The 25,387-nt window shown below is 45.4% G+C and overlaps 1 protein-coding gene and 1 non-coding gene across 5 annotated transcripts; one reads left to right on the forward strand and one right to left on the reverse strand.

Annotated features, from left to right (window-relative positions):
* The first annotated feature begins 132 nt into the window (after positions 1-132).
* Positions 133-18,186, forward strand: FSD2 (fibronectin type III and SPRY domain containing 2). 4 transcript variants are annotated; one of them, XM_075575576.1, is made up of 15 exons: positions 133-462; positions 1,002-1,713; positions 2,497-3,028; positions 4,369-5,946; positions 6,030-6,125; positions 6,217-6,450; positions 7,296-7,318; positions 8,288-8,409; positions 10,293-10,448; positions 10,998-11,132; positions 12,422-12,575; positions 14,137-14,270; positions 16,584-16,713; positions 17,072-17,248; positions 17,814-18,186. In XM_075575576.1, the coding sequence occupies exons 4-15, from the start codon at positions 4,465-4,467 to the stop codon at positions 18,064-18,066; spliced, it is 3,096 nt and encodes a 1,031-aa protein (XP_075431691.1). In that variant the 5' UTR covers positions 133-462; positions 1,002-1,713; positions 2,497-3,028; positions 4,369-4,464; the 3' UTR covers positions 18,067-18,186. The 4 variants fall into 4 exon arrangements, with proteins under 4 accessions (XP_075431691.1, XP_075431692.1, XP_075431693.1 ...); XM_075575577.1 differs by having other exon boundaries at positions 2,844-3,028; XM_075575578.1 differs by lacking the exons at positions 133-462; positions 1,002-1,713 and having other exon boundaries at positions 2,448-3,028; positions 4,369-5,580; positions 5,644-5,946.
* A 1,569-nt stretch (positions 18,187-19,755) lies between these two features.
* LOC142469369 (small Cajal body-specific RNA 15) lies at positions 19,756-19,885 on the reverse strand. The gene has a single exon (XR_012789050.1).
* Positions 19,886-25,387: the final 5,502 nt, after the last annotated feature.

The following is a 25,387-nucleotide window of genomic DNA, read 5'->3' on the forward strand; positions in this document are numbered from 1 at the left end:
CTCCCCTTTCTCTCTCTCTCTGCCCCCCTCTCCCCTTTCTCTCTCTCTCTGCCCCACTCTCCCCTCTCTCTGCCCCTCTCTCCCCTCTCTCTGCCCCACTCTCCCCTTTCTCTTTTTTTTTCTCTCTCTCTCTCTCTCTCTCTCTCTCTTTCTCTCCCCTTTCCCTCTCTGTCTGCCCCCCTTTCACCTTCCTCTCTTTTCCTTATTTATATTTAGCAGAGTGCCTGTCAGGTGTCTCCTCACTGCACATAAACATGACCTTTGCACAATATGAAGGGGAGGGCAGATCTACACAGGGACTTTCCTCCTCAATGCTGATTTGCTTCTGGCTTTGAGCTGTGATGAGATACTTGGTAGGCCATGCACCCTGGTCAGGCTGGGGGAGAGGCTTGCAGTGTTTATCATCAGAACTCATGTGACTGCAGTGAAACTGGTTTCAGGGCTGTGACTTTAACATGGAACGTAAGATCTGTTTGGTGATCAGGACATTAAAGTTTTGCATTTGCTTTCACATCAGATTTGGTAGTCCAATTCATTTTAACCCCTTTCCTGCCAGAGCGGTCTTTACTGCATTGCAGTGACAAGTCTGAAGCTGCGACTATACCAAAAAACGCCTGTGGTGTCTCCCGTAGCGACACCGCGCGGAGACTGGTCTCTCAGACCTCAGCGCCGGAAGTAAGCTGGGCTAAGCCTTCGGTGTGCGCCGGCCTGCATCAACTGCTGTGACCGGCCGCCGGGCCCCCTGCAGCCACCCAGCACTCTGGGAGAGATAATATATAACCTTTCATGTTATACCAGACGCAGGGCCAAAATACCGGGTTGTCCGCTTCCGAACGGGACACCTGGCAACCATGATTATATATTGTCAAATATCAAATGTTAAATGGAATGTAAATGTAATACTGCGTTCATAACAAAGAATAGTTTACAAAATTGTTTTCTGTCAAATAGTGTTCAACCCTCTCCGGTATTTACTTTGTTTGTTTGTTTGTTTGTTGTAGGTGACATTTTAAAGTCCAAGTGGACGATTCTGCGTGATCCTTTCCGGCATGAGTTGAAAAAAATCAGGCCAGTACGATCTGGCGATGCAGGTCCCAGCAGCATGGATCATCCATCTATCTACCTGGCCTTTTTTTTCCCACAGCATGCTGTTCCTTAAGGAACCGATGACACCGGCAGTCACCGATTCAAATCTAGAACGGGCAACAACGTCACCATCGCCCCAAAGTTATACGGTCTATGCACCATCTGTGCATACTCCGACAACGCCTTCCCAGGGCATTGAAGATGCTTCTGAAGTGGAGCAGGATTCATTCACGTATTCACAGACATCCTTGGCATGTGTGCTGCGGGCGATGTGGATGACCCTGTATTCTAAATGGCGGCCTGCAGCGAGCCACCGGCAAGAAGGAAACAAGTGTCAGCGATTTCAACAAGGAAAGGATAGCTCTGGAGTCGGAGAAGATTAACATGATGGCCAATGTGTGTTAAAGATAGCTAAATCTTAGCACCATTTAGTCCAGGGGCGGCCAACTCCAGTCCTCAAGAGCTACCACCAGCTCAGGTTTTCAGAATATCCCTGCTTCAGCACAGGTGGCTCAATCAGTCCTTGCTTCAGCACAGGTGGCTCAGTCAGTGGCTCAGTCTTCGACTGGCCCACGGGACTGCCAGTTGAAGAGCCCTGATATAAGAGGCTATATGGAACCAATAATGGTATACAATTTACATATGATCCCAGACAATAAGATGTAATCAAAATAAACGCTCCTATCCTTGCAGCCTAAGGCTGAGTCCCCGCTGGCGCTGAGTGCGCTCATGCTTGGAGAGCGCTCGAGCGCCGGGTGTCCTGCTTGTACGCACGCGGGGGAGGGGCATTGTGGGTAGTTGAGCGCGCGGGTAAGTATAGTTTTTTTTTGTTTACCCGAGCGCGGGTGAGCGTGAGGCCGCGCGCACCGCGTGAGTGGGACTTGCATATATCTATATATGTAAGTAGCCGCCCGCTCAGCGCCAGCGGGGATTCGGCCTTAATGATGAACCCCCCCCCCCCCCACAGGTCCCCTCGTCTTAAAAATCCAATAGCAATGTCCTTGGGTGCAGGAAAAAAATAGGATGAGAAGAAACAAAAATCCAATATTGTGTATATCAATTAGGAACATAATTAAAATATACTAAATACGGTAACAAGGGTAAATCTTGTCGCTGACCAAATACAATAACCGATCAAGAATGGTCTTCAGTTCTCTTGGGACACCGTTATATTTGTATACTGTTCACTTTCAATCATTTGTTTTCCTAATGGTAAATTTATACAGTCCCTTTTTAATAAAAAAAAAAAAGCTGCAGACCAAGCAATATCCTACATGTGTGTTTTTTTTTTAAAATAAATCAGTTCTGTACTATGAGAAAATACTTGTAGCATTTAAAAAATAAAATAAAAAAACTCTGAATGATATTTTTAATGTATTAGAATGTAACAAGCCTTTTTTGTTTCTCTAGCAACCATTTACAAAGTCACAGATACCGAGTCAATACTCCTCTGCAGCCATTTAGTCAACCCCTGTGCTGAATCTTCGCCGATCGATCCATTCTCCTGTGATCTTATCATTGTGTGGATTGTATTGATGCACAAATTAAAGGGAAAATACATCAAATTAAATTTTTTATTTTTTTTAAACAGCCGCTTGGCCTGCTGCTGTAATACAGCTGGTGCATTGCATGTGTATTTGAGCAAGATTTTTCGCCTGTAAAACATAATGGTTATTCACGAACCCCTGTACCTGTGATGTGTCAAAATCTAGCACCGAAGACCTACGAGATCTGATCTGCCACATTTCTGCTTCTAGTTCCTTCTGGATACATAAGGACAGCTGGGGGAGATCTATATTTGTCACGCGCTCATTGCTTGGACATCAGTATCTCTGGGCATACCTGTCTAAAATTACTCTTGGGCTTTCAAGCTCACTCCCAGAAAACAAGCACAGAGATCGTGAATTCATTTCTACCAGCAGATCTGGATCTGAGTAACCAGGTAAATCTGTACACGTGCGTGTTATTCTTTGCGTGTGCGTTAGCCTGCGTATGTAGTTTAGTATGAAGCTCAATTATGTGCAGTTTATCATATTTATACATGTGAACTCTTGACCATTATGCAGTGCTAGACATATGTTTGGGAGAGTGTTAAAAAGTTCTCATCTGTAGCTTTTAATATATACCTGTATATATATTGTAACAGTTTTGCATATGGGGAACCAACTAGGGTGTCATCACTTTTATACATCTGTTTTCATTTTACTCCGATCTCTTACTTAGGGAACAACTAATATCTCTGTTACCTTGTGAATAATGGAAAGAAACAGGTTTTTTTTCTTTCTGAAATGCATTAAATAAGCATCTGTTTTCTAATCTTTGTACTAGCGTGAAACGAGCATCTTACTTATAATAGTGTTAACTTTTTTAATGTATTTTAGAAATTGGACACCGACTTACTGAATTTTCTAATGATATTAATCATTTATCACTATCACATTTTTGTCCATCATTTGCAGGTCAACCTCATAATATGTTGGGGAATCACAAGTAGAAGGAGGAGCTTTATTCGGTTTTGGGGGTGTGAATAAAATGGGATATTAAGGTTGTTGCAAAACACATCACCACCAGTATTGGATGTGGGTTATGTCTGTATATCTTTATATAGCACCATCCATTTACATAGCGCTTCACACACATCACATGACATAATAAAACACATCATGGGAACATGTGCTTTAAGACAAAAGTAACATGAGGAAGAGGAGTCCCTGCCCCGAAGAGCTTACAATCTGCATTGTAAGTAGGGAGAATGTACAGAGACAGTAGGAGGGTGTTCTGGTCAGTGCGTCTGCAAGGGGCCAAGGTCAGTGCATGAGATGTACAGTACCAGCCACGGAGCGACATATATGTTTCATTAAAAAGGTGTGTTTTAAGAAAGGTCCTAAAGGTGGAGAGGGAGGGTGCTAGTCGGATGTTATGGGGAAGGTCATTGCAGAGGCGTGGGGCAGTGAGTGAGAGGTTGTTGGCAGGAGAGGGCTTTAGATACAAAAGGGATAGACAGAAGACATCCTGAACCAGAACGCAAGTCGGGTAGGTGTATAGCGAGAGATTAGGGCTAGATGTGAGGAGAGTGTAAAAAGCCTTAAAAGTGAGGAGGAGAATGTTGTGTGTAATACAGGATCTAATAGGGAGCCAGGAGAGGAATTTCAGCAGGGGTGACGCTGAGACCGATTTTAGGAGAGAGTAAAGTGATTCTAGCAGTAGCTATGCTATGCGTAGAAGGTTCTGCTTGTGATTTTTGCTATTGTCACTCAACTTGTTTTCCTTCACAATCTTAAGATTGTATTCAGGACGCCATCAGTGAAAGAGTGGGGAAAAGGACCAAGTTGTTCCAATCTTCCGGAATCAAGAAAACAACAATTTCTCACGTATATAATGGAGCCTGAGACTTTTGAGGAGATTGTTGTCTACCACAGTCCAGACCACTTAAACCCAACCATAGATGAAGCAGAAGAACAATATGAGTCTGAAGAGGCCAATGAACCGGAGCCTGAAGGCCTGACATTTTATCACATGGATCTGTATGATTTAAAGGAGAGATTAGACATATTTCCCGAAGGGTATACATCACTGGAGTTTGGAGATGCAGTGGAAGGAAACGAGTCAGCAGCATCAAATGAAATATTGGTTCATAGTCCAGAGCAGATACAACTTGATTTAGAAAGAGAAGTGGATGAACTGGCAAAACTATATGGGATTTCTGAAAACAGCGACAAAGACATAGAAGAGCTTCAATTGAAAACTTTTCAATATGTCAAGCACACCACTCCTACATTAATTGCTCCTTATAAAAATCTAACATTTGCAATTCCTGAACAAAACAAAGAGAGTGATCCCGCTGGTAATATTTGTCAACGGATAGATGAGGAGCCGAGTATAGGGAAAGAGGATGATTATGGACACTCTGACCATAAAGGCGGACAACTTGACTGTGACGACGGACACCTTGGAGATAAAGACGGACACCTTGGAGATAAAGACGGACACCTAGGAGATAAAGACAGGCACCTAGGAGATAAAGACAGGCATCTTGGAGATAAAGACGGACACCTTGGAGATAAAGACGGACACCTTGGAGATAGAGACGAGCACCCTGAAGATAAAGAAGAGCACCTGGAAGATAAAGAAGAGCATGTTGAAGATAAAGACGGACACCTTGGAGATAAAGAAGAGCACCTTGAAGATAAAGACGGACACCTTGAAGATAAAGACGGACACCTTGGAGATAAAGAAGAGCACCTTGAAGATATAGAAGAGCACCTTGAAGATAAAGATGGGAACCTTGAAGATATAGAAGAGCACCTTGAAGATAAAGATGGGGACCTTGAAGATATAGAAGAGCACCTTGAAGATAAAGATGGGAACCTTGAAGATATAGAAGAGCACCTTGAAGATAAAGATGGGAACCCTGAAGATATAGAAGAGCACCTTGAAGATATAGAAGAGCACCTTGAAGATATAGAAGAGCACCTTGAAGATATAGAAGAGCACCTTGAAGATAAAGATGGGAACCCTGAAGATAAAGAAGAGCACATTGAAGATAAAGACGGGCACCTTGAAGATATAGAAGAGCACCTTGAAGATAAAGACGAGCACCGAGAACATAACGATGAATCCCCTCATTGTGAAGAACATACAGCTGATATTCAGGAAGATTCTAATGCAGATGCTGATAAAGCAGAAGAAGACAATAACAATTCATACATCTATTTCATGGATCAGACCAATAAAGAAAAGGAGGTTCCTGACATTTTTTGTGTTACCTGCAAAATTCCAATTAGAGCATTTGAGAAGCTATTCGGCATGCACAAAGAGCACAATGTCACCCAAATAGCTACTGCTGTTGAAGATATCAAGGTAGGTAGACGTGTATTTCAATTTCATGAGGGAACAGAACAATGTTCTGAAAATACAGCTAAGACATTTTCTTGGCTTTATAGGAAGAAATTCACAAAAACATGTGTAAACTGGAGGAGCAAATTGCCCAGATGGAAAACTTTGCAAGCCACCTGGAAGATATCTTCATCACAGTAGAGGTGAGTAAACCTAAATGGATCAGTTGGCTATTCCAACTCAACAGGTCACATTCACCCCTTTGCCGTCATACAAAAATGTCCCATCTTACAGGAGAATGTCGCGAGACAGGAGCAGAGCTTTGAAATGCAGTATACGGAGGTAATGGACTTACTGACCGTAAAACACGAAGAAAAGGTGCAAGCTCTGGGAGACGAGAAGAAACTCAAACTGGAGACGTTGTATGACCAGCTGATTGATTGTGGAAAGAGTCTCGACACTTCCAAAGACTTGATGGAGACCATCCAGAAGCTATTTAAAGGAAAGGACAAAGTCGAGTTTGTAAAGGTAAGAGGTTTAAAAACCTTGGGCACTTGAGGGGCCAGCAACACGGAATGTGACATCCGGTCACGGCCATCTGAGTGCGACGAAGTCCCCGCCAGCGTTTAGCCACAAAGGGACCCTCCGCCACTGGCCGCTTCTACATTAAAGTACATTTTAGGGAAGACCGGGGGTTAACTTTAAAGGTTTTAGGGGTTAAGGGTTTTAGGGTAAGTGTAGCGTTAGTAGTAGGGGTTTTGATTCAGGGGTTTTAAGGTAAGAGCGAAGGTTAGGGACTCGCCTTGGCAGCAAGCGGCCGGTGGCCATGTCCCAGCGGAGAGGTGAGTAGCGGCTAAACGCCGACGATCACTGAGTAGCGGCGAAACGGCTGCGACTACATGTCCTATTTCTCCAGCAACAAACTGCAACACAAGTAACTGGTTTACTTGTTGCTTTTCAATTACAAATCTCCCAAACGCTGCAATTTCAAATACTCGGCAGCTACGTCAATGTTCCAAATTTCCACAGACGTCCGACAATGGGAGAGTCCTTGAAAATGCCGGCGACTGGCCGAGTAGCCTCGGCTTTGTCCAGTTTTGTGACGTGTGGTCACTTGGCTTCACTAACTGCAGCAGTGTCTCGGACAATGCGGGACTCTCTCACAAACCTGAAACGGGTTTCCCTGTCCTCGAATACAGAAGATTTAATGATGTTTACTGCTTCACATCTGTCAATTCACTCCCGGCAGACTGTCCGGCAGGGAGGACACCGCCTTTTATAATGGGTACCACGTGTGACAGTGTGTGAAGATTATGTAACTGATTTTGGTATTGTTGTTTAATTTTTATTTTTCTTTTGTCCCTTTGCTGCAGATGGTATTAAATACAACCAACAGGTAAGCATCACTAGTTCTTTTTATTTTATTCTGCGTGCGTATGTATGTATGTATGTATGTAGTGCCATCCATGTACATAGCACGTCACAGCAGTAATACACATTCCCATTATATGTTATATTATTATGTTATAAGTGCTTCAGAAATTAAAGTAACGCTAGGAACAGGAGACCCTGCCCCGAAGAGCTTACAATCCAAGTGGTAATTGGGGAGTATAGATTGGCGAATTTGGATCCTCAGTGGACCGGACGGTTTCTTTGGTCTGCGGATTTCAGCGGATCAATGTCAAAAAGAGCGATTCGCATTTTGCATATTTTTCATTATTACCGCCACGTGTATTCTGCCACCCACAGATTGGATTCTACAAATCCGTCCACGGGTGGTATCCAATGGTGGATTTTGATTGATCCGGGCGGATTGAAACCGCCCAAATCCGTTTGCGGATTTTACACCGCGACACGGATTTTGGGGGTAATTACAGTGAAAAAACTAGGGGGAAACGGATTTCGGCAGATTCGCTCCATCTCTAGTAGGGAGAACTTACAGCAGGAGGGTGGGTAAGTGCATCTGTAAGGGGCCACGGTCAGTGCATGTGAGATGTATAGTATCAGCCAACGGGGCTACCCATGCGCTTCATTAAAGAGGTGTATTTTAAGAAAGCACCTAAAGGTGGATAGAGAGGGTGCTAGTCGGATATTGTGGGGAAGGGCATTCCAGAGGTGTGGGGCAGTCAGTGAGAGGTTTTAGGCAGCAGAGGGCTTTATATACAAAAGGGGGTAGACAGAAGACATCCTTGAGCAGAAGGATGGGCAGGTGCGTTTATTTTATGTCTACATGCCAAATGTGGTTGTTTTGATTTATGCCAATTCACATTAACACAAACATAATTGTTGGTTTTCAGCGCTAACACTACCCGGACTCTGGAATAGCGCTGTTAAACTCCTGTTTTTTTCTGCGTGCGTTTTGCAGACTGAACGATTACTTCAATACCGACACAAATTTAAATATCTCTACAAGCGGAGAGTATCAAAACACAAGCATCGACTTCTGCGAGGTGGAGCAGCTACTGGGCTCCATGAACACGATTCCAGGTAATGTGCAAGAGGAACTAACGAGAAATAACTCGGTGAACGTTGCGCGTGGTAAGTAGATAACGCACGTTACCATTGTTTTTAATGGCGCTCGCAGTGAAACATGGGATAATAACGCTGTAATGTTGACGCAGTGTGTTTAGCGGGTGCCGCAACACGTTTTTTTTTTTCCTACGAAAGCAAATGTTGTATAAACGAATATGTAAAGCAAAATCATGACATGGAAATAGTCACGGTGAATTATTATTTTAACATTTGGTCAATAAGAAATCCAACGACACTGGGGCGGCAAACAGAGGCCGCGCTCTCCTCCCCGCTGATTGCCAGGAGAGAGCGTGAGGCCTCTGGAAAGGTCTCTTACGTTCTCCTTCGCGCCGCCCTCCTTCCGTAGCATCGTGGCGTTAAATGATGCGGCGACGTCGCGTTGTCATGGAAACGTGACGTCGTGTGATGTTGCGGCAACATCTGACGCCGCAGCGCTGCAGGAGGAGGCGGCCCGGGGCCACTGCGCACGTGCAAAATAAAGCGACATCAGGAAGCCTTCGGGCCCCTTCATCGGGATGGGAAAACAGAAACTAGGGCGCCAACTCAAGCCAGGGGCTGCGCAAGCGGGGAACAGGAATAAACACAAGATGTGATGGTAACGTGATGGAAGACATTGAAAATCTCCAGAGATGAGTCCTAGCTGCTCAAACCCCCTCGGATCTGTCCTAGCTGCTCATCCTTCATCGGGATGACATTTAAGTAAAGGGTTACATTAGCAGTTCGGGTAGGGGGTTAAAGATATGGGGAGTAATGGGTAAAGGTTTTTAGGGTAGGGGGTAGCGTTACATAGTTACATAATACATGAGGTTGAAAAAAAGACATGTGGCCATCAAGTTCAACCTCTGCTACATTTAGATACTTTATCCGTACTTACAGTATATTGATCCAGAGGAAGGCAAACCCAAACCAATAGTATTACAGGTTAAAATTAGCGTAAGGGGTTAGGGACTTACCTTGGCGGCGAAATGGCCGGCGCCTACAGGTCCCTGCGGCGAGGTGAGTAGCGGCTAAACGGCGGCGGAAAAAACGCCCATGACCGATGCGGAGTTTCATGTTCATCCCTAAAAAGAGATAAAAGGTACCAGAACTCGGCTCCCCTAAATTTCTCCCCCCCAAAAAATAGCCCGGAGGCACCCCCCAGTTTAATTACACTTACAGCGCTGGGAAAGAGTACAGATCTAGTATAAAAAAAGAAAGTGAATGTCCCTGCCAGGTTTCCATGGAAACTAACCAATGTTTGAGTTGCTTTTTAGCTATTTCGAAATTTGGAGAATAACAAGGGGCGATAGGTCGCACTTAAATGTTTTAAACATATTAAAAAGAGAGCTGTGAATTATCCACTTTGGGGCTAGAGCAAGGACCAGTGGTGTTGTACTGTATATCTCCCTAACATTTTAACACAGGGGGGTTCATCTCCCGTCCTCAAGACTGCACTCCCCCAACAGGTCAGGTTTTAAAGATATCCCTGCTTCAGCACAGGTGGCTCAATCAGTGGCTCAGTCGCAGAGCGAGCCACTGATTGAGCCACTTGTGCTGAAGCTGGGACGGACGGAGTCACCTGCGCTGAAGCAGGGACTGATTGAGCCACCTGTGCTGAAGCAGGGATATCCTGAAAACCTGACCTGTTGGGGGGGGGGGTTGGGGACTGGAGTTAGGCACCACTGCTTCTAACACGTAAGGGTTTCAGTAGACGAGAGATGTACAAATCAGTCACATTTCATCTTCACTTTATCCCTGTCTGGCTTTGCAAAACATCTTTCATAACTGGTAATCCGCACTGATCGTGCAATCTGACATTTAGTACATTCAATAATCCTTCACATCCTTTCTTTTTGTAGCTCCATCAGCTCCAGTAATAAACCCCCAAACTCCTAGCTCTGCCACCGCTATATCCTTACGCATATGCTGGAGTCTGTTCTCCGATGACACAGTGGAAAGTTATCAGCTGTACTATAGGCCGGTGTGTGATGGTACTCCTGGTGAAGAGCAAGAAGGTAAGAGTACTTACACTGTGTTACCTACAGATCTAGGGTGTATTATAGGCCGGTGTGATGGTACTCCTGGTGAAGAACAAGGTCAGAGTACGCTGTGTTACCTACAGATCTAGGGTGTATTATAGGCCGATGTGTGATGGTACTCCCGGGGAAGAGCAAGAAGGTAAGAGTACCATGTTATTTACTTATCTAGGGGTGGGAAACGAAGAAGATAACGTTCATATACTTCCCATATAGTTAATTTACCTTTGGTTGGAATCTCAAGGCGGGTTGAAGATCTCTGGCTTATTTTCAGCCATAACTTTGGTAAGACGGCAACCTCAGAATGGCGATTTTATTATCCGTGAGAAAGGAGATTTCGTTTCTAGATGTCATGTATAAGTAACTGTGTAATATGTTGAGTAATGCATGCTTACTGCACACACTGGGGTTTTTTTTTTTTGGGACCCTCCATTTGTTTTAGGTTGTTGATCAATCGTAAAAAAAACACGTGAATTTGACATGGTCGTTTTGGTGAAAAACAAACATTGATTTATTTCTATATTCCAGAGTTTATGATAAGAGCCAAAGAAACCTACTGCACAGTCACCAATCTGATGCCAAACACACAATATGAATTTTGGGTCACTGCTGTAAACACCACGGGTGGAAGTCCCGCAAGTGAAAGTTCCGTGTACGTGACAGGTAATTATGCTAAGAAAACACTGATCTTGATGTCTTGCAAGCAGCAAATCCCAGCCATTTATTTTGTGTTTACATGTTAAGGAATAACGGAGACGCTCTCACTTTAAAGATGGATTCAGCCTAAACAACCTCCATATTTTTTTACAAGATTGGAAACTGAGATATGTACTGGTGAAGTTACAGGGGTTACTTCCTGGTTTTTTAAAGGGGGTTTCATTGGCCAACAATTGATGATGATGTTGCAGCGTCCTATTGGCCAGAGATTTGGCGGCCATTTTGCTTCCCCTGAGGTGTAACCCTGGTAACTTCACCGGTGAGCACCTTGGGAACCAGAGGTCCCTGAAACTTAAAATTGGGGCTCAAGGGAACCCCTAGCTCACACCCTGTAAAATAAAATAGTAAGAGGAACTTCTCCTTTAACTAAGCTCTGTGGGTGTGTGACCCTATATTGTATTACAATGATTTTCAGGGACTTGTGTGAGAGCAGCAGAAAGTAATCTTGCCATATCTAACATCTATGGGTGTAATAATGGAGTGCTTTGAGATGCTATAAGTGTCTAATTTATAGTCAATATCATTATTTGACACTTGCTCACTGATGAAGAGCATGTAACATATGTTCACCACTTTACATTAAATTAGAAATACTTAATTCCCCCTCCTCCCCCAATTTTTTTCTTCTCAGTTCAATATGAAAAGCACGTGACAATGTATAATTCTACATTCTTACATAAGTTGGCAATCGTTTGGTGCTCCAGCTATAAATCTGTAAAAATCCTCATTGTGTGCCTAACGAAATGGCCGCCTTCTCACTCTGAGCGGCAGTTAGTGAAATGCTGCAGCTGATATGTAACATTATATTACTAAGTGTAACACATTATTGTTACAGCTTCCAGAGTATTAGACAGTCTGCTGTTTGGAACACAGCAAGAGATCTGTTTGGGATACTTTGTTGCCAAAGGGCAGAGCTAAAAAAAAAGGTGTGTGTCAGAGCCTGTTTCAAGAGAAGAAGTGAATACGACTTTATAAATGGTTGCTGTAGCAATTAAAGTATGATCAGTACATTAAAAATAAAAATGGCATTAGGAGTTAAATAAAAAATAATTCAGACAGTATTATCTAATACTACAGCACTGATTTATTTTAATTAAAAAAAACATCCAGGATTTTTCACGTTTTGCTGCTTTATTACTTCTAATAGAATCTCTTATTTAATCAAATTTGCAGCAAATGATACCACTAATGCAACTGTGAAATGCGGGTCGGTGACATGTTCTGTGTGTTCCCAGCGCCTTCGCCTCCCGCCATTAAGCGCAAAGAATGCAGAAGCTGCGAGAATGCGGCGTTAATATGTTGGGAATCTGGAAACATAAACCCGGTTGACTCGTACACCGTTGAAATATACAAAGTGACTAATGACGCAAGAGACAATGTTGTTACAGAGTGAGTACATGTTCCGCGTGTGGAAGGTGCGCGCTCGGACAGAACGGATTGTCCTTGTAACATACTAATAGCATTGTATGGTAATAATTGATTTTTCTGATATATTATGGACCATGTAGGCGGTGTTGTACGTAGTAAAACTTTCAGGCGCAATGTGGGGGTTAGTCAGATAGTGAGAGTGCCAATCAGGCGATACCGCACGGGAAACTCCCATTGAAGCCCGATCGGCACTATCACATTTGAATGTATGTATATCTTCATTTATATAGCGCCATCCATGAACACAGCGCTTCACAGCAGTGATACACGTGACATAATAATGTAACACATCATGGGAATAAGTGCTTGAGACATAAAAGTAACATTAGGAAAAGGATTCCCTACCCCGAAGAGCTTACAATCGAAGTGGTAAGTGGGGAGAATTTTGAGACAGTAGGAGGGTGTTCTGGTCAGTGCGTCTGCAGGGGGCCAAGTTCGATGTATGAGATGTATTGTATCAGCCAGCGGAGCTACCCATGTGCTTCGTTAAAGAGGTGTGTTTTAAGGTGGCTAGAGAGGGTGCAAGTCGGATATTGAGGGGAAGGGCATTCCAGAGGTGTGGGGCAGTGAGCAAGAGTTTTTAGGAGGGAGAGGGCTTTAGATACAAAGGGGGTAGAGAGAAGACATCCTTGAGCAGAACGCAAGAGTCAGCATGGTGTATAGCGAGAAATTAGGGCTGAGATGTAAGGAGGGGGCGGATTGGTTATTAATGAACAACCAATGAATGCGTGTTTACAATATACACAGAGGGTTAGTGATCTGTCCTATACCACAAGGAGCTGGCACTGGGTCATGAACTGGATTATCCCACTTCATAGGCCAGTGTAAACAAGGATGTACAGTGTTACATTTCACTAAAGGAATGTAGGCACAGGACATTTCCTCTACCTATAAACCCTTTAATGGTCAACACAGGAGCCTCACAGCTGTATGATCTTTCCTACTAGACTTACGTTTGGGTAATAGGGTGCACAGCTCATTAATAAAAGGGGCAGCCCTGGCAAAGATCTATAAATAAAATCCAAACATTTCTGTTGTTTAAATGGGGGGTTAAGGAAGGTCAGGCAGTATCATATACTTATCACTATGGACCACCACGTGTTGTCTTATTATTTTACTTTTTAAGAGGGGAGACTAGATAATATGAACTTTGGTTTTAACCCTTTTGCTTCTAGAAATTCTTTGAGGACCTAGGCCCAGACTGAACAGTGCTAAACTTTCATATGAAGGGGACTCGAGGCGTGCTAGAGCAGGTTTTCAGCATACCCCTGCTTCAGCACAGGTGGCTCAATCAGTTGCAATTGAGCCAACTGTGCTGAAGCTGGGACTGATTGAGCCACCTGTGCTGAAGCGGGGGTATCCTGGAAACCTGACCTGTTGGTGGCCCGTGAGGACTGGAGCTGCCCGCCCCCGTGCAAAAGCTCTGCGCCCTTTTCTGGATCTGGGCCCAAGAGTTTATTCACCTACAGCTCCAACATCTTTATTTCTCATACTGCAACCCCCTCACCCCTTCACCTTCCAGATCTGTGGAGGGAATTCCGAACTGCGAATCCCTGATCCAGCTGGAGCCTGGCGAGACGTATCACATCACCGTCCGAGCTGTGAACGTGGGCGGGCCGAGCGAATGCAGCAAGTCCGTTACTATCCACACCACAGGTATTACTCCATACTAGGCACTTGTGTATGCAGGAAGGAAGCCACCTGGCTGTTTGTTGTTACCAATATTTCTCACCACGCCCATCCTCATCATTACGCATGCGCGTGCCGCCGGAACAAAGTAACGCAGAACAATTAAGGTGCACATAGTGCGCGCGACGAAGCGACCGATAAACAAGGACAACTGAAATTGTTTTTGCAGCGCGACGGCTGCGTCACGTGAGTGGTTCAGCCAATGAGGGTGAACCGCTTACGTGACGTCACGGCCACGCTTCTGCCACGCCTACCGATCGCCTCCAGCCTAGTTCATGTTTCGTGAGCGTGACGTCACCGGCTCGGTCGCGCATGCGCGGCCTCTATAATGGCGGCCTAGAGATACAAGCGGATACAAAGTGCTGGCACAACGCTCCATTTTCTCCTCCCGGTTTATTAGACGTGCGAAGCGTGTTAGTGAAGGCACATATTTGTAGTCACTGAGGTTTACACCACCGGGGAGACTTTTTGCCACAAACAAAAGGGGGTGAAAAGGAGCTTGGACGTTGAAATTGATACATCCTATTATAATATGTGCGCCCGATACCTACCAGTAAAGATACTGGCATTACAGCCAGGGCATTTATATGGCTGTCCAATGTTTCTTGCGGCTGGCTCATGACTCCCGCGAGATTTTAACAGCCATTTTCTTTACCCTGAATGAGTAGCTGGGACCGCGGTTTGACCCGTAACAAAGTTCTGAACACAATACGGGTTGGATTAATTACCCAACTTTTTCACCATCTCAAACATGCAGAATCTGTTTCTGTGATGCAAAGACATCTACTTCAGCTCCAATATTGAACGATACTAATTAAATTGCGCTCGTTAAATAGAACCCTGAAAAATAGTTTGATCTACTGAGGTAGTGAGATATTGTTCCCCAAGATAACACAACTTATCCCAGAATATCGGGTTCAAAAGGGTTCAGTGGCTGTGCTGGCGCAATATACCCAAACATATCACACCACGTCACCTGTATATAACGTGGCTGGATACAGCGCAGAGCGTTGGCCTCCTCCCCCTGCACGCGACCTCCATCCAATCGTCAGGTTTGTGCAACGCCAGGAATTCTGGGAGCGTACTTTTTCAATGCCCGCCCGTCAAGTGCTGCAGAATCTCCCCGGAATTCAGCCAGCGCACTGAGCAGTCCCTTTTGCGTTGCGCCTATGGTAGTTCTGCCCCAGCCCACGGGCTTTTTAAAGAAATTCTTAATAAGATTACCTTCACTGCAATGTGTTGCAAGTCTTGGCCATAGCAGGACAGAGGCATCAAGGCCCCTCTGGTTGCAAAGGGGTTAATCTAGATTATGACCAGCTCTCCTTATAACAAGATTCGTTATTAGATCCTTAGATATAAAGGAGTGCGCTTTCCCCAGGCGAGATATTTTTCAGCTCACGCTGGCACTTTAATAATATACACGCACGTTTAAAGCACTCCATCGGCAGGGAATTTATTTGTAGGTCTCTGAAAACCCTCGAGTGCTGCAGATCACAGACAGCCCAGGTTGTCCCTTCTTCAAAGTAGTGGAACTGAAGGTTTGTAATTACAGCGGTACGCTAGCTATTTAAAATACATAAAAGTAGGTGTTTTATCAACTAGTCCAATGGTTCACAACGCCTACCCCCAAACAGGACAGGTTTTAATGATATCTCCACTGCAGTACAGGTGTTCGCCACCTGTCCTGCAGCGGATATGATCAGAACCTGGCCTGTTGGGGGTCCTTGAGGACTGGAGTTGGTAATATTAAAAACACATGTATGCAGTTGTGCATCTCGAAGTAGTGGAAAGCCTTTTGCTCATCTGTCAGGTGACAGGCGCCAGCAGTGCATTAACTTGCTGTTTAACACAACTACGGGACGTTCTATACTGTGTGCGGGTGTGCTCGTGCCTCATGCTTTTCGTGTGTTTGCTGGGAGGGAGAGAGGGAGAGAGGGAGAGAGGGAGAGAGGGAGAGAGGGAGAGAGGGAGAGAGGGAGAGAGGGAGAGAGGGAGAGAGGGAGAGAGAGAGAGAGAGAGTGTGTGTAGATTGTGAATTATGTATTAAATAATATTTTGAAAAAACAAAAAATGTAATAAAAATAATTTTTATTGATTTAACACACACACGAAATCATTCATTTCCTCATCTTCTCCCGCGTCGGTCTGCTCCAAGCTCCCTGCCCTATCATAGAATGGCTGGCTAGCCTCAGCCAACTAAAACTGCCGCGCGCAAGTCCGCACTATAGAACCAGCCTACCTCTTTGCTTCTAAAAAGACGAATACTGCATTGTGTTTCAGGTACTTTCTTTCATCTGAATGAGGAAACGGCTCACCCCCTCTTATCCATTTCGGATAATGGATTTACAATTACTTGCGATGAGGAAGAAAGCTTTGTTGATTTACCTTATCACTGCAAAAACTTCACAAGGCGAGTATCATGCTGAACAAATACACAGCTTTCTGGGCACTGCAGTGCTTGTATCAATGAATTCTATCTGGTCACACTGCTGATTAAATCCTTATTATGTAACTTATACCATCTATATAACAGACAGTGGAAGGGTGAAAAATAATGATTACTCTAATGCAAATAATACACATTTCAATTATTTAAGTGACTAAACTGTTACTGGCATGACTGATTGATTGAGATGAATTAAACATTGGGAACATTTAATACAATTTACAGAAGCAAATTTGAATGTATTGATGTTACAGAAGAGTATTTTAATATGGAGCTTTATTTAGTCTGCTTGCTCAACATAGTGATTGTTTAATTGTATTAGGTGCATTGCTGTGATGGGAAATCTCATACCTTTCAAAGGGAAACATTACTGGGAGGTGGAGGTTGACGAGGATACAGAATACAGGGTCGGAGTAGCCTATGAAGATACAAACAGAAATGGTTTCCTTGGGGCCAACAACACTTCCTGGTGCCTGAGACATATACTGACACCTTCAAGGTAACAATCAGTGGGTGTCACCTGTTCAGCAACAAGGGTTGTAAAGAACCGAGCTACAAATGAAAGATCAGTTCTAGATCTGGAACAGAACTACAGACAGGACATACAAAGCTGCAATGCACATTAATGGCGCTATATAAATAAAGACGTACCATACATGCACAGACCCATGTTGGCATAGTACAATCTACAAATAACCCTAGTTGCAAAAATGATTTGCATATATGCACTTCAAAATCCCTCACCGTGTCTTAATGCCATATTCTATACATTCATTTTAAAAGATCCTTTTGGTATTTTGCCTTGAGCTAGAAAATCCTACTCATCTGATATTGAGTCGTTTCCACTAAGTGACAGTCAGAGACTAAATACGTTGGTGTTATATTTTATTAGCTCTCTGTAGTGTTAATGCTAAGCAGCTCTCAACTGCTCGATACGGAGAACATATTTTAATTCCCTTGGCGCATCGTTTCAAATACTCTGCGTGTGCCAGTAGAAAGATTCTAGGAGCTTACCCGTTAAAAAAAAAAAAGCCAAAGTCACAAACTCAAATATTTATTCACAGGCACAAATACGAGTTTTTACATTGTGGAATCGCGCCAGACTTGCGAATTACAGTTCCACCGAAGAGAATTGGAATCCTGCTGGATTACACCCACAAAAAACTGTCGTTTTTCAACACGGACCTTCCTCAGCACCTGTATACATTCACCTGCCACTTTCGACACTTGGTGCATCCTTGTTTTGCTTTGGAAAAGCCCGGCAGTTTAAAGATACACAATGGTGTACCCATACCTCCGTCACTGAGTGTGTCTTGAGGGAATAAAGTTATCAACTGAACCTTTTGCACTTTGATACCCTTCTCAAATACCTTTTTCATGTTTCTCATCTGCTGCATTGCCATTTTATTAAAAAATATCTTTCAGTGCAATTTGAAATCTTGTGTAATGCACTTATTACGAGCGTGGGCCAATAGCAGCAAAATTTCACACCGAATACCACTTCATATTCTGGGCTCAGGTCGTTTATTTTTACCGGTGTTACCCCTTTTTTAAAGTACATTTTTAGTTGAATATTGAAACTGATACATTTGCCTAAAATGAGTAGAGATGGGCACATTTGTCAGATTTGAAACCGCCGGTTCTTATAATCCACGGACCAATCTCCAAAAAAAAAAAAAAAAAAAAAAAAAGGGGCAATTAACCTTTTGTGGATTTTTATTACCAACTAGCTGATATACCCGGCGTTGCCCGGGCGTGGAAGGGCAGGGGGCATGGAGTGGAAGGGCGGGGAAGAGCAGGGGGGGAGGGGGTAGGAGCGTGGAAGGGCCAAGCGGCGGGGAGGGCAAAGGGCAAAGGGCAGGGAGGGACACAGGAAGATGCAGACAGACATACAGTGCTTTCACGAATATATAATAAGATATATGCTGAATCCAGATTGAATTCTGCAAATCCATCAGATTTTATCCAATGGCAAATCGATGAATGCAAGCAGATTAAAAACTGACCAAATCCGTCTGTGGATTTTACCCCACAAAATAACAGGGGTGGGGGAGAAAAAAAATAAAATCCAGGAAATGGATAAAGACAAAGCCATGTGCAGACGCCAAGGGAGACCACTGCACAGCTAGTAGATGGCTCCACTGAATGTCTTCTCCCCCCCTTAGTACTCAGAAGAAAGGAGTATAAGTATGCAACGCCCACACAATCAGAGATCCAGTAGTCCATTTTATTTTTTTGTATCCATTTCTGCAGCACACCCTTAACAGCTTGTAGTCAATGAATGGCCATTGTACTGTGAATCACAATAGACATTCGCTGACTCTACTGCCAGTAATGACATTGCTGGTAGCCATTGTAACATCTCCAAGCAGGATTACCTGCACAAAGACCAGATTGACCACGTGCCACGACGAGACTATTTGCTTTTGAAGATATGTATATGCTGTGAAGACCAGGGTTGCCAAAACCTGTTTGGTGCCCTCGCCTTATAGGTGGGAAGCAGGGGGGTGGGGTGTCAGGAGGTGAACCCCATTTATTTCATCTATGCCAGACTTCATTTACTCCCTCTGTGAGCACCCACTGACCTGCAGATGCTGGTGTCCGTACACCCCGAGGACTGAGCAACAGTCATTTGTAAATACATGGTTAAAAAATAAAAAATACCATTTTATGGATCACCATTTTTATTTGTTTTCATTACAATTAGTCTGCATTAACCCCTCACTGCCAGAGAGACCTGCAACACATTGCTGGTCTATCTGGCAGTGAAAGGAGTTAAATACAAGCACCAACAAAACATTTAAAGATTAAGAAGTGGAGATCAACGCACATTACTTAGGATACTTCTCTGCAGTCGGCTACGTAAATAGCCACAACTATTTCACCGCAAATCCTCCAGCAGCAGCGAGGGTGCACCTTTCACCTGCAAAAAAAAAAAAAAGAAAAAGCGCCATTTAAATCAACCAGAAATAAATGAGAATGTACACATAGTTTATTTTAAGTCACAGGTGTTGGTAGAGTAAGTAGGTCCTGACTACAGCTTGCAAACAGGCCTGTTCTTCTACCACTTGCTATAGGAGGATAGTATCAGTAGAGTCCAGAAGACTTGCTTGGATCCACTTTCTTAGTCCTCCATAAAAAAACACTGCAGTTCATAAGTTACACAATAGATCAGAGGTGGTCAACTCCACTGCTCCCCGCCCCCCCCCCCCCCCCCCCCCCCCAACAGGTCAGGTTCTCAGGGATATCCCTGCTTCAGCACCTATTGCTCACCTGTGCTGAAGGAGGGACACCCCCAGGACATATTGAAAACGAGGTAACAATGTATTCCTCCTGGTAAAACATTTCATAAATAAAATATATAATATATATCCTGAAAACCTGACCTGTTGGTTGCCCCTGAACACTGGAGCTGGCCACCACTGCAATAGATAACAGACCGGAAGTCCTCATTTAGCAACTAAACCCCCAAACTCCTTGTGCTGCAACAAACATGTTGGATGTAAATCACTTTGAAAAGCACAAACCAGTTTCAGTACAGCACATGTAGTACATTATCCAAGCGCCCAGCCCCTGAAGTCATTGTTTCCCAGCAAAGTGGGGAGGGGGGGCGAGCCAGGAGAAGGGGGGAGGGGGGGCGAGCCAGGAGAAGGGGGGAGGGGGGGGCGAGCCAGGAGAAGGGGGGGGCGAGCCAGGAGAAGGGGGGAGGGGGGGCGAGCCGGGAGAAGGGGGGGCGAGCCAGGAGAAGGGGGGAGGGGGGGGAGGGCCGGGGGGAGGGGGGGAGAGCCAGGAGGAGGGGGGGAGGGGGGGGAGAGCCAGGGGGAGGGGGGGCTACATCACATGAGGGACAAACACTGGGAGAAGAGGTGGACAAAGGGACTGATACAAAGTAACTGTCCCGGCATCAATATCCTAATCTCGGGCATTTTGTTGTGCGGGGGGGGGGGGGGGGGGGGGGGGGGTCGTTTAAAAGGATTGGAAGCCACTGCATGACACCACTCCCCCCCTCCCCCCCTCCCCCACGGAGAGAATATATGAGAGAGATAATCCCCACGGGCCTGCATCACAGCCGCGTGTCCTGCGTGCCTCTCCGGCCTGCACACGCGAGCTCACCGTGGGCTTGCTATGGCCTTCCAGCAGTGCGCTCTGCCCCGCACGCGTCGCTATCCATCCCCTGCAGCGCCGGAGGTGGCTGGTGCAACGCATTATAACGCTGAGACTATACACGGCCTTTACTTTACCTGCACAGCGGCGCCGCACGCGCTCCCTGCGGGGAGACTGAGCCGCGTGTGAGGCACAGCGCTTTTATACTCAACGGCAGGGGGCGCGGTCATGGGAGATGACGTCACGGCCGGGAGCCAATCGCACGACTATATTTTTGCATATTCAATTGCCCAACAATTGAAAAAAAATCAAGAGCGCTTCATCCATACAGGGAGCGCACAAGCGGCGCGGCGCAGCGCAGCGCACCCCCTCATCCCCCCATCCCCCCCATCCCAGTCTCCTCTTCTGTGTGCAGTCACCGAGAAGAAAAGATGTGGCGTGTGCGGTATCACAACTACTGCTTCATGTACATCTCTACCTACCGTCACACGCGCCGTCGCGTGACGCAGGCGTGGGCACTGGGGACATAGCCATGGGCTTGTTATATAGTAGGCGCTGGTGCGCGTTGCGGCTATAGACGTCACAGCGACAGTCGGGCAGTGATTGGCTTGGCAGCGTCACATGGCGCGGCAGCAGCGCGAAAATATACATTTTCACGTATTTGCTGTGATCTGCCGCGCCACCGCTCACTGCCGCGCGCGCACGCGGCTGAAGTATAGAACGCCAGGCCTGGACACAGCCAATTCTAATTGGTAGCGCACACGCGCGCACTATATTCCACGCCATAGGCTGCGTTTATAGTACAGCGTTGAATGTTTTTTATGTAACACTGCTTCCCCCCCCTCTGGGAGATGATAGTGCTGCTACTAAGATGTTGTGGTGCAGGCATAGCTGTGAGGGCCAGGAGAGCTGAGATGTCTGCGATGGTGTGGGGACGGGGACAGGCTTTTGATGTACTCAGACGCCGTTCTTGGTGACAGCGCCTCCAGCTTCAGTGAGCTCCAGGGATCCCAGAGCAGCTCCCACCACAGACACTTCATTCTCTCCCCTACCCAATATACTGCAACTCGGGCAGGGGTAAAGAAAACAAAGGGCTTTATTGCAGACACTGCAGATGGTACACACAGCGAATGCAGGTGGATAGCAGAATATCCAAAAAGTTTGTGCAAAAGGTATGTAAATCCGTGTGTGAAAAAACTGGGGTATATTAAATGGTATATAGCAGGGGTGCGCAAAGTTTTCCCCCTGCGCCCTGCTCTCCTGCTCACGCACCCCCCCACCCTCCTCACTTGGCTCTGGCGTCAAATTACGCTGCGAGGTCATGTGACATCAAGTTGCCATGACAATGCGATGTCACCCGGCGGTGTCATTTTACACCAGGTTACCATGGCGACGCGTCGCCAAAGACAAGATAGAAGTTACAGAGGCCTCGCGCATTCCCCCGGCATTTAATTTAAATGCCTTGGGGGGGGGGGGGGAAGCGTGGAACGTCTGTAACCGCCGCACACCCCATGAAAATCTCTGCGCCCCACAGTTTGCGCACCCCTGGATATAGGATACTGCCTATAGAGTGGGTCCACTCCCTTCAGTGTGTATCGACACTTTGGTGTATGCACCTATAGCAATGCCAGTGAAAGTTAGAAGCCCTTTATATAAATCAAGAGAGAATCTCACGAGAGAGGGTAAATCTCCATTGGTTACCAGGATTAAATCAAATGCTATATAGATAGCAGTCTATCAGTACCAGTAGAGAGTCAAATATATCTCATTGAAAACCGGTGGACCAGACTGCGTGTGGTGTGTGACAGATCTCTGCAGAGTGAAATAACTCCCTGATCTGACGATAATTGGCGTATAGATACTCATTACAAATATAGGAAAAGGTGGAATCCACACGTCAGAACATCCCCTCTGTTTCTTCTTCCCATCCTACACCTCTTCCTAACTCTCCTCCTGCCTTCCTTGACTCTTTTTCCACTGTCTCAGAGGAGGATGTGTCGCTGTTGATCGCCACTTCTCCCTTTACCACTTGCCCTCTTGACCCCATTCCCTCCCATCTCCTAAAACCTCTCGCTCCTACTATAATCCCTACGCTCACACACATTTTTAACTCCTCCCTCTGCTCTGGAACCTTTCCATCCTCCTTCAAACATGCAACAGTCATACCATTACTCAAAAACAGCAAGCTTGACCCTACATGTCTTTCTAACTATCGACCTGTCTCCCTCCTGCCTTTTGCCTCTAAACTCCTTGAACGTCTTGTATTCTCTCGCTTGCTCCATTTTCTCAACACCTATTCTCTCCTAGACCCTTTACAATCTGGCTTCCGCACTGCTCACTCCACGGAAACAGCCCTCACTAAAATAACTGATGACCTCCATGCTGCCAAAGACAGAGGTCATTACACTCTGCTCAAATTACTCGACCTCTCTGCAGCATTTGACACCGTGGACCACCCTCTTCTCCTTCACATTCTCCATACTCTTGGTATTCGGAACAAAGCTCTATCCTGGATCTCATCCTACCTCTCCCATCGTACTTTCAGTGTCTCTTCTGCTAACACCTCCTCCTCCTCTATTGATCTCTCTGTGGGGGTACCCCAGGGCTCTGTCCTGGGACCTCTTCTCTTTTCTCTGTACACACTCTCTCTAGGTGACCTAATAACATCTTTTGGGTTTAAATATCACCTCTATGCTGACGACACACAAATATACTTTTCAACACCTGACCTTACACCTGCTATACAGACCAACGTTTCTGAATGTCTCTCTGCTATATCATCCTGGATGGCCCTCCGTCGCCTTAAACTCAACATGGCTAAAACAGAGCTCCTCATACTTCCTCCCAAACCTGGCCATACTACCTCCTTCCACATTACTGTTGGAACTACGATCATCCACCCAGTAGCCCAAGCACGCTGCCTTGGGGTCACACTCGACTCCTCTCTCACATTCGCCCCTCACATTCAAAACATTTCTAAAACTTGTCGCTTTTTCCTCCGCAATATAACAAAGATACGCCCTTTCCTCTGTTGCTCGACTGCTAAAACTCTGACTCAGGCCCTCATTCTCTCCCGTCTTGATTACTGTAACCTCCTGCTGTCTGGCCTTCCTGCCTCTCACCTGTCTCCCCTACAATCTATCCTAAATGCTGCTGCCAGAATCACTCTACTCTTTCCTAGATCTGTCTCAGCATCCCCCCCTCCTGAAATCCCTCTCCTTGCTTCCAATCAAATCCCGCATCTCACACTCCATTCTTCTCCTCACTTTTAAAGCTTTACACACTTCTGCCCCTCCTTACATCTCAGCCCTAATTTCTCGCTATGCACCATCCTGACTCTTGCGTTCTGCTCAAGGATGTCTTCTTTCTACCCCCTTTTTATCTAAAGCCCTCTTCCGCCTTAAACCTTTTTCACTGACTGCCCCACACCTCTGGAATGCCCTTCCCCTCAGTACCCGACTAGCACCCTCTCTATCCACCTTTACTATCCACCTTTAAGACCCACCTTAAGACACACCTTAAGACACACTTGCTTAAAGAAGCATACGAATAGCACTGTGAACATTCTGAACACGATACATAAAGCTTGGCCTCCTGCAGACGCACTTACCAGAACTCCCTCCTACTGTCTCTGTACGTTCTCCCTACCTACCAATTTAGATTGTAAGCTCCTCGGGGCAGGGTCTCCTCTTCCTTAATGTTATGTTTGTCTAAAGCACTTATTCCCATGATCTGTTATTTATATTATCTGTTATTTATTGGATTACCACATGTATTACTACTGTGACGCGCTATGTACATTAATGGCGCTATATAAATAAAGACATACAATACAATACAATACAATATAGTATAGTACCCCTGCCAACTCTCCGGTCGTTACATGCACGGTCTCTGCCAACATAGGGCTCCTCGGTGCTTCCCAAACACAGCTCTCCAATCGCGCCGAGGAATCCTTCTACACCGGCGGACGACCGGAGCTGGCAGAGGTGACTGTGGGAGCGGAGAGTGGAGCGCTGGGAGAACGTCAATACCTCACCGGCACCCATAGAAGGCTCGGGAGACCTTTATACGCTCTAAAGGCGTTATACTTCCCTACACGTGCGTGAAATGTATAAGTTTTTACTTAATTGTATGCTATGTTCTCTCTTTTCCATATGTCCCGAGGATCTCTCCCTTAGCATGGAGTACGTGACGTCATCCATTGCAAAGAGGGATTTTGACCCATTTAATATACCCCAGTTTCTTCGTGCCCTGATTTACTACATTCGATACCTTTTGAATGGCTGACTAGTGGTTAAAAAGAGTGCAAGCTTTCAGGGCTACTAAGGTCCCTTTGAGAGGCAGATTGGTACACAATAAAGGGAAGTGTTCATATCGTATTTATACAAGGCTCACACCTTAGTAAGACTGAATATACAGATGTAAATTAGTGCGGTACACAAAGTGACATAGCAACGCATAACATAAATGGGTCAGGAATGAGAATGGAGGATTCTGGGCAAAATGACAAAACAATGCCAACAACGGGAAA

This window comes from Ascaphus truei, chromosome 18 (assembly GCF_040206685.1).
Source record: "Ascaphus truei isolate aAscTru1 chromosome 18, aAscTru1.hap1, whole genome shotgun sequence".
Taxonomy (NCBI): Eukaryota; Metazoa; Chordata; class Amphibia; order Anura; family Ascaphidae; genus Ascaphus; species Ascaphus truei.

Bases quoted from the DNA above. Each gene is read 5' to 3' on its own strand.
- FSD2 (XM_075575576.1), top strand. From the start codon at position 4,465: ATGGAGCCTGAGACTTTTGAGGAGATTGTTGTCTACCACAGTCCAGAC. The intron at 5,947-6,029 runs GTAGGTAGACGT...TTGGCTTTATAG, and splicing joins CTGCTGTTGAAGATATCAAG to GAAGAAATTCACAAAAACAT. The intron at 14,271-16,583 runs GTATTACTCCAT...ATTGTGTTTCAG, and splicing joins CGTTACTATCCACACCACAG to GTACTTTCTTTCATCTGAAT.